The 9750-nt window shown below is 36.5% G+C and overlaps 1 protein-coding gene across 1 annotated transcript in view; it reads right to left on the bottom strand.

Annotated features, from left to right (window-relative positions):
* The window catches only part of ANO5 (anoctamin 5), a 61774-nt gene that overhangs the window by 13091 nt on the left and 38933 nt on the right, over positions 1-9750 (bottom strand). The window contains 4 exon segments of the mRNA XM_012643485.1: positions 4131-4228; positions 4884-5053; positions 6719-6941; positions 8549-8623. Coding sequence (XP_012498939.1) covers positions 4131-4228; positions 4884-5053; positions 6719-6941; positions 8549-8623 — 566 coding nt within the window.

Here is a 9750-nt window from a genome sequence, read left to right as displayed (position 1 = left end):
ATAAATAAAAACCAGTAACCAGAAGTTATAAAGTATTTGTACAAATCAATTTGAAAAAGATAAACAGCCAAGTAGGAAAATGGTTAAACAACATGAACAAGCATTTCATTGAAAAGGAAACACATATGGCCAAAACATTCTCATTCATGTTACTTGAAGTCCTTCTATTCTTTTGATATATGCATTTATTCCTATAAATTTCACCCTTAGTACTGATTTTGCTGTATCCCATGGATTTTGGCATGTTACATTTCCATTTTCATTTCTTTCAAAGAATTCTTTCATTTCCTTCTTCATTTCTTCATTGACCCATTGGTCGTTAAGGAGCATGTTGTTTAATTTCCATGTGTTTGTGTATTTTCCAAGTTTCCTTTTGTTACTGATTTCTAGTTTTATCCACTGTGGTAGAAGAAAATAATTGATACAATTTCTATTTTTTTTAATTTGTACAGACTTGTTTTGTGGGCTAAGATGTGGTATATTCTGAAAAATGTTCCATGTGCTGATGAAAAGAATGTGTATTCTGCAGCAGTTGAGTGAAATGTTCTGTAAATGTCAGTTGGGACTATTACATCTAACTGTACTGTTTCTCCACTGATTTTCTGCGTGGATGATTGTCCATTACTGAGAATGGGGTATTAAAGTCCTCTACTATTATCACATTGCAGTCTACCTTACTCTTTAGGTCTATTGTTTGCTTTATACATTTGGGAGCTCTGGTGTTGGGTGTATAGCTATTTATAATTGTCATATCCTTGTGCTGAATTGACTCCTTTATCATTATATAGTAACATTCCTTGTCTTTTTAAAAGTTTTTGATTTGTAGTCTATTTTATCTGATAAGAGTATAATTACTCCTGCTCTTTTTTGGGTTCCATTTACATGGAATATCTTTTCCCACCTTCCCTTTCAGTCTAAGAGTGTCTATAGGTGAACTGGGTTTCTTGAAGGCAGTCTATAGTTGGGTCTTGTTTCTTTATCAATTCAACCACTCTGTGCCTTTTAATTGGAGAATTGAGAACATTTACATTCAGTGGTGTTACTGATTGTTTTTTGGTTTTACTGAGACTTCTCTTTTCCTTTTTTATTTTCTTCCTTTGTAGTTAAGTGAATATCTCTGGTGGTATGTTTTAATTTGTTGCTTTTCATTTTTAGTGAATCTAACATAGGTTTCTGCATTATGATTATCATGATGCTTACAAAAACATTTTAGAGATATAAAAAGTTATTTTAAAGAGACTGCAACTTATATTAGAACACAAATAAAAGAACAGAAACAAACCTAAAAAAAAATTCTACACTTTAAACCCCCCACCATCTTGACTCTTGGTTGTCTCAATTTACATATTTTAAAATTACCTATTTCTTAACAGGTTGCAGTAGCTATTATTTTTTTTTGATAGATTTGTGTTTTGGACTTTGTACTAGAGTTATGGGTAGACCGCACATCACAAACACAGTAATCAAGTATTCTGGGTTTGTCCATGTACTTACTGGATTTTATACCTTGAAAAGTTCTCCTTTGTACGTTACTGTTTTTTTCTTTCATAGTTAAGAACTTCCTTTAGCATTTCTTACAAGATGGGTGTGGTGGTGATGAATTTTCTCAGCTTTTATCTGTGAAAGACTTTATCTCTCCTTCAAATTTGGATGACAATTTTGCAGGATACAATATTCTTGGGTTGCAGGTTGTTTCTCTGAGTACTTTGAAAATGTAATTCCACTCCCTCCTGGCCTGTAAGGTTTCTGTTGAGAAGTCCCTTGCCAGATGAATTGGGGCTCCTTTATATTTGCTTCTTGTCTCTCGCTGCTTTTAGGATCTTCTCTTCATCCTTGACCTTTGTCCTTTTTGGGAGGTCTTGGTTCCTAGCTTGCTGTTGTTTCTTGTGGGTATATGGTCTATGTCTTTGCACTGAAGGATAAGTGATTTATTCCAGTTTTCTCTTCCCAGCTTGTTTTGTTTTTTATTGAATATATCTACTTTAATGAAGCTACTAGGTTGCTGCCTCCTTTTTGGCTCTAGGTGGCGCCTTAAACCCAGATTCACCTCAGTTCTAGTAAATGGTCAGAACACTGTCCCAAATTGGGGGTGTCCCATATTGGGGATATTCCAAAGGGATTACCTCAGAATTGTAAGATAACCAGGCAGTGGCTAACGGTTCATGCCTATGGCACCTGGGGAACATATCTCCTATAGCCACTCTCATTTGACATCTCCTTTTGCAGAGATATCCAGAGCAGGGTTTCCAGGTTGGGGATGGTAGTCCCACTTCTTCCTTTTGTCTCTGCCTGTCTTCCAATATATTTCTCCCTTCAGGCAGTATTAAGTCACTATGCTACCTTAGGAAAAGGACAGGTCTTCTGCCAAGGAGCCCAAGAAGGTGGGAAAGCTGGTTGACCACGTCAATTTCACTTTTTTCCAGTGTAGGAACCATGAGTTAAGGGGAAATTTTCTGCATGCTTAGTGCCTGGAAGAACGGCGGGAGGGGCATCACAGACGTCAAAGTCCAGTTCTTCCACCATCTGCTTGGAGTTTTTCCACTTCTCAGTGGCCCTAGGAACTGTTTCATCCTCACACTTGAGCTCTGAGTTGTTGCTGATAAAGATCTTGGTTCTGTGTATTTGTTTGTGTGTGTGTGTTGGGGCGGGGTGGGGGGAATGAAGCCAGCTTGCCTCTGCCACCATTTTGGAACCAGAAGCCCTTGGAGTTGATTTTAATAGCCTGATACTTTTTTTTTTTTTTTTTTAGACAGAGTCTCGCTTTGTTGCCCTGGCTAGAGTGAGTGCCGTGGCATCAGCCTAGCTCACAGCAACCTCAAACTCCTGGGCTCAAGCAATCCTTCTGCCTCAGCCTCCCGTAGCCTGATACTTTTAAATGACATTATCACCTCCCTTATGTTGTTAGTATTGTCAACATAATTTTTTATGGGCTTTCCCAGAATCTTCTGGCTAGAATCACCAGCTAGAGTAAGTTCACTTTCTACTAAGTGATTTTGTTAACAGCCTTTGCAGCATTAAATATAATCAAATGTTTTGGAATTTGGGTTTATAAGTAGGCTCAGGTTTTGGTTTAGGTCCTCTGGGTTCTCAATCTAGAGCTAGGACTTGACATAACAGTTTGGAGTTGTTTCTCTTAGGAATGTGATGTACCTAATCATGACACTAGAAGAAGTCTTGGCTCAAGCCTATTGCTATTTGTAAGGATAAGTCCACAATCTTCCTTTGTCAGCATGCAAAACAGAATCCTAGGCAGCACTACGGAAATGTGTGTGTGCTGTGGGGGGATGGGTAGGGATGGTGTTTTCAACCTTCTTTCATGAGTAAGAGAATAAACCCAGACCTTGGCTTCAAGTAAAGTTAAACTGGCCAGTCCCCTGTCTTAAGTGAAGTCCTTTTAGACTGCTTTATACTGGAGGTGACAAACTCTGACACTGTCATTTCTAGGAGCCCTGAAAGATCACAAGCTTATGATTTTATGAGTCTCTCATTTTATTCATGAAAATGTTCATTAAATATTTGAAATCAACTGTCATTTTTGTTTTCTCTTTTTAGAATGTTTCATTATTGCTCTGTTTTGGGATCAGAGAGCAATCTTTTCATGTATTAACCTGAAAGTTCTCTAGCATTTCATTTACAACCAATTTTTATGCCTGGATGACATGACACACGGATATTTTTACAAAGCTCAACTTTTAGTAATCTTTAGAAGGATTAGAAATAATACGCAACATGTAGAATAATCTACAGAGGAGATAACATTTAGATTTCCCAGTGGAATCTTCATAGGAGAGAGATAATTACTTTTCCCTCAACTTCACTCAAGTGACAACGATGTGTTTTAAGAGTCTGTATTTAAAACATCACATTGTATCTCATAAATATATATAATTATTATTTATCAATTAAAACTAAATTTAAAAAACTTTGCTAGCTATGGAACAAAAAAAATAATAAAAATAAAAACCTATATTACCTTAATGTATCTTTCACTATAGATTAAAAATGAAGTTTTTCTGTTGCTTAAACATTTTCTAATAAAGTGCCATAATAATAAAAAAATTTCATCTTATTCTGTAGGAAATCTCTTATGGTAACTTAAACTGAGTAAAAAACTTCTAAGTCATACATACGGATAAATGGCTTCTTTAACGTTTCCAAAAACCTGTTTCCCAATCATTATGATGGTCAACTGGGTTGTTAATTCTATTAGACAGCCTCCAGGATCACACTAGTTGGAAGAAAGAGGGGAGAAAAAAGAAGTAAATGATGAAAGATGCAATTTTATAACAACTAAAAGAGATCATAAACCATAAGATGAGAATCTCAAAATTTTGGTTGGAAGGAATAGTAAGGGATCAAAGAGATATTTAACCTAATAGTTCCAAACATGATTAAAGACCAGTGCCAGGCTAGCTGCACTAGATTGATCTGATTGTATAAAAAACATACATTTCTGGGTCTCATTCTTAGAAAAGTCTGAACCTTTCTGTCTGGGTTAGGGTTGGGAGTTGGTATATTCTCCATGTGATTTGGATGTGCAGCCAGGTTTGGAAACCATTGATCTAGTCTAACTCTATAACCCATAGTGAAGCCCTTTCTTCAGAAAGTAATCATTCTTCCTTTGCAGGAAGCTTCCAGAATGAAGAACTTATCTCATTTTATAGTTGCTGTTATTATTTTACTACCAAACCACAGGCACAATATAACTTCTTGCCCAAAATGTACTAGAAAGTCTATCAAATTAGAGGATTCATCTGTGGACAGAGTCCGTATCTAGACTTCTCTTGCAGCTTGACAACATCTGAGTTAGAACACACAAAAGGTATTGAGTCAATACTGTGTTACTGAAGCCTACAGACCTCATCTCTCAAGAGAATTCTTACCTCTTCACTTCTCCACACATTAAACATATATGTGTATTTTCCAGGATAGCCCACCAACTTCCCTTTAAAGAAAGCTACGTAGAAGCAGGATGAGTAATAATTTACAAACTGAAACAGGAACATTTTCAAGGTAAGACTGCTCTCGTACTCCTGGTAAGTTCGAGGAATTTCTGGCAAATAAAAAACACCAATGTTTAATGCACCTTCCAGTTTCTCCTTGAACTTGTACTCCCTGGGACAAGTGGACATCTAGTCATTCTGAGAACCTATATAAATGCTTCCCACTCTAGTAACAGCAGACCAATATCAATTGTGCTAGGCTTTCTCTTAGACACTTTGTATTAATCTAACCACTTGAAAGGCGTAGGAAGCAGTCATTATCACATTTAGAGGGATAGAATACTTGTCTGGCGGCCACACAGCCAAAACATAAAATTTAAAACCATGTACAACTGAAGAGCCTTACGCTCATCCAAACACAATATGCTATCCCATAAACATAGACATGTCACACCTCTCTCTGTGTCTCTGTCTCTGTCGCTCTCTGGTTTAAACAAAGTAGGCTCTGCCAAGGAGCAGGGATGATTTCCAGCTGCATTGTGTTTCCCTCATGAATTAAATGGCTATGTTAATTCTGAAAACAATGTGACAGAAAATGATGGCAGAAATAGTACACATTTCCCCTCTCCATCACTTAAAATGCATGGCTGTGATCTGTCATTTAACACATTCCAAGACAAGGAAATACTGAATCCTCTTCACTCCACATAGAACATGATGAGGCACAAAAGAGTAAGGGAGCATGTTTTCCTGAGCTGAGGATCTCTCCAGAGCATGAACTGATCCAGCCAAATCCATTTTCAAAAATATGGAAATAGTAACACAAATTACTCTAAAGGCACAGATAGCTCCTCCATTTTAGTAAAATTTGGCTTCATTCCTACAAAACCTTTATTGATTTTTCTCACTGATTTTTCTCAATGAAGAGGGCTAGACTTTTCAGGTGCTTTTAAAGCAGTTTATATGCTGTGACTTTCTTGGTGTCGCTAGCAGAGAAAAGAAGTAAAACTGACAGAGAGGAGCTACAAGCTTGAAGATAATATATAATGAAGGTTACTTCCCAGCGCTCTTTTTGCTTAGCATCGGCATGATGTCAGTATAAAGATTTAGAGGAGGAGTTGGTGCCCCCGAGAGCACTCAGAGAAGAGGCTGACGCCCTAAATTGAGTCTCTAATCTTATTTCAAACTTGTCACTGACAAGACCAGAAGTGAGTGTGCTCTGTGCTACTCTCTTTGACTGAATCCTTAACTTTACCTGTGACCCCCTTCACTTTCCCTCATGGATTTAGGAGAAATTTTAATATTTTAACAAGAAAATAATCCAAGTTTTAAGAGATGGCAACTGAAAAGAAAAAGTACTAAATTTTAATTTATTTAGGAGGAGGAACTGATTATTCTGTTTTTTTCTTGATGGCTTTCAAATACCTTCCAAGACACATACACCTAAAATAATAGTTGTCTATGTCTTGAGTAGAATGAGGATTTTACTTAGGATTCAACTAGGCCCGTCAAGGGGGGATTCAGACAAGAATACTCGCAAAGATCTACAGAGTCCAAATTCTTTTTTCAATTCTTATTCCTGCTTCCATTATAATGGGCCTGAATGTAGCTCTTAGAGGATTCTGAAGTAACAGGCTATGGGTCTACCTACAGAGCAAAACTGCCTTAAAATGTACCCTTAGAAAATGAACTCCCTGGGAGATGATCCAAAATGGATGTATAGCATTCGTAGAAATCCTTTTTCAAGGGTCACACTAATGATTTGGCCGGCTTACCCATTTTTGTAATCCAGGCAGATATCTTTTCATAAAAGAAATTCAAGATCAAGATGACAATAAAGTTCAAGCACGATCCTGTGAGTGATGTGGCTATCTGGGGAGTAAGGAAACTTTTGACTTGCTTTAAGGATGCATCCCTTTCCATGAAGCTAGCAAATGTAGCAAAGACTGACAGGCGGTACACAATTACAGCTACCATGCTGCTGACGACAAGAGACATCTGAGAAAGGGAAACAGAATTGGTTACTTGGGTCTCTGTATCTCTGTGACATACACATACCTAGAACACTGACTACTTTGTTCATCTCATTATATTAAGTTTAGCAGCCCTCACATGCAAAGAAAACCAAGTCAGCCTCTCTTACCAGAGAGGCCAGGAAATGAACACTGGCAAGGTAAAAGGGTTAGAGATAATGCATATGGTAGCAGCTGGCTAAGTCTAAAATAGAAAACATGTTCATGCCCATCCTGTAGGCCCATCGTCTAGCAGGCATTGGCAAATTATAGCAGAAGGCCCAATCCTGCCCATGGCCTTGCCTAGTCTTACATAGCTCTTAAAGTTAAGACTGTTATTTTGCATTTTTAAAGCTTAAAAAGAAAAATAAAGACAATTATGGGCAAGAGACTATATGTGGACACAAAGCCTAAAATATATCTGGCCCCTTTACAGAAAAAGTTTGCTGACCCATGCTCTTGGTTGTAGTTAAACATGTAGAATGAAGATCACTTACTTTCCCAAGAAAAATACATTTAAAGATTGTATTTCATTTCTCCTCAGAATGTTGCCATTATTGGTATGATATGCCACTAATATTTAATAGTTTAGATATTTATTTAGATTCTGTATAAATTTTGTACTCTTCCAATATTGCAAAAGCACAAAGAGGGCTCAACAGAGAATTTTATCCTAAAAGTTGTGGAAGTGAGTCAAATTGAATGAGAATTAGAAATCAAAAACAGAATAATCTTTCTGGGACCATACTCTAGAATGTTTCTAAAAGAGTGTCCTGAATTGATTACTGTCCTCCTTTTAGTCTATCACATCTCTTCAATGATTATTATATAATCTAAGAAAACACATTTCTACTAACTCTTTAAAACAGGAAAATAAAGCTTTAACAAGAAATGTTAAAGATAAAAAATGGAATTTATGGACTGGGTGAGATTAAATTATAGTCTACAACTGTTAATTATGTATGTTTCAATCTGCTAACCCCTCAGATGGTTATACCACCTCTTTTCCTAAAATTAAAGACTTAAGAGGGCACACATTTGGAAAAGAGAAGGCAGGAAATAGACTATGGTCATGGAGAAAACTATTAGCTGAAAGGCATGGAGAAAACCTGACTCCCGCACAATGTGATATACTAATTAAATTCTTCAAGTAGAAGAAGAAACATTATTTATAAACATTGTTTATCTCAGTGACAGAATGAACTAAAGTTGAATTTTTTATTCATTTTGTGCAGATATTTTAAGTGGAGACAAAGATGAACAATTTTTCTAAAACTAACCAGAGAGTCTGTAATCCAAGTATGTTTATTATTCTGTTCTGGTTTCAAGTGATCACTTAATTAATGAAATGTCATGAGGAAGGGAGGGACAGGCTCCAAGCTAAAGCACCTCTCTCTTCTCCTAGATCTTTTCCCGAAGTTCAATTATGAAAAATCCATGTAAATTATAGTCTATTTTATATACAAGATGTAACTAAGATAAAAGACCAGGATGAGGGGAGAGAGGGATGCAAGAGCCACTGCAGGTAAAACTGTTGAGATAATCCTAATTGCTTGTTGAAGAGATGATAACAGATTTTAAAGAAATGCTCACCCATAATACCACTGTGGCTCCTGAACAAAAGTACCATGGAAGACGAGCACATAGAGGCATGTAAGGTTCCATCTCCTGTAATGTTGGGAAAAAAACACAGAAAAGTTTTAAATCTACCCTCAAAACTGGGACTCCAAGCAGGTGTCAAAATTATAGAGCCCAATTAATACAGAAACCTCCCCAAAGGGCCCATTATAGCTCATGGAAAGCTACATTCTAGCAATGGTTCTTTCTCTTGAAGTAGAAATCTTTGGGCCTCCTAGATAAGATATCTTATACATAATATGAGATACAATAGATACATACTATTTCCTGAATATTATGGTATTCGGGGCCCAGTAGTCAGGAAGCCTGAGTCAAATCCTGAGGGTTGCTGCTTAAGTGAACATGCTTTAGTAATGGTACAATTTTATTCTGATTGAATTGAATCGTGTATTGCTCTGTAATTGCTCTGCATGATATTAAAATTGGATACATTCTTTATATTTATAGGATAAACTGTGTTCTTCCACATAGCTTAGAAGCCCAGACTTTTCTACATTCAGGCTTTAAAAGTCATTGATGGAAGATATTAATTATATCAGCTGACACTCTTAGGTACATAAAGAGGTAGGTAGATATTACCCAAAGGAAGTAAAAAAACAGTAAAAAAAAAGTTGTCAGAAATCTAAATCATATTAATTCTATAAAATAAAAGATTTCATATTTTAAGGACTTTCAGTGAGGTGTGAATACAAACAGAACTCTCAACAGGCAAAGTAGGCTGTTCAAGAGCTCTATAGAACCTCAAGATGTGTGTGCACATGTGCATACACGTGATTGTGTACAGGTATGTTCACTCTGTGTGTGCTCATGCATATGAATGGATATTTCTGTGTGTAGATGTGTTTGTGTCCATGCCTGTGTGTTCCCAACACAAACTCACACGTGAGAGTAGAGTTGTGCTTAAACATTGAAGAAGCACTATAAATAAGTAAAAATAACCCTCTGCTGCTTGATTTCAAAACCATTAAAGCTAAGTGAAGTAGGTGATTCACAGCGAATCAATACATACTGCTTTCAACTGGTTTCAAATGTAAACAGTCAGTACATTTTTTTTTCTGTTAATTTTTGGCAAAGCTAATAGGCCTACTTTTGTTCTCTTTTTGATCTCATGAAATAGGAATAGACAAACATTATGCCATTATTCTGTCAATATTTTT

Source organism: Propithecus coquereli, unplaced genomic scaffold (genome assembly GCF_000956105.1).
Source record: "Propithecus coquereli isolate 6110/MARCELLA unplaced genomic scaffold, Pcoq_1.0 Scaffold198, whole genome shotgun sequence".
Classification (NCBI taxonomy): domain Eukaryota; kingdom Metazoa; phylum Chordata; class Mammalia; order Primates; family Indriidae; genus Propithecus; species Propithecus coquereli.
Note: the sequence above shows the minus strand (reverse complement) of the source record. Positions and strands in the feature narration are given on the sequence as shown.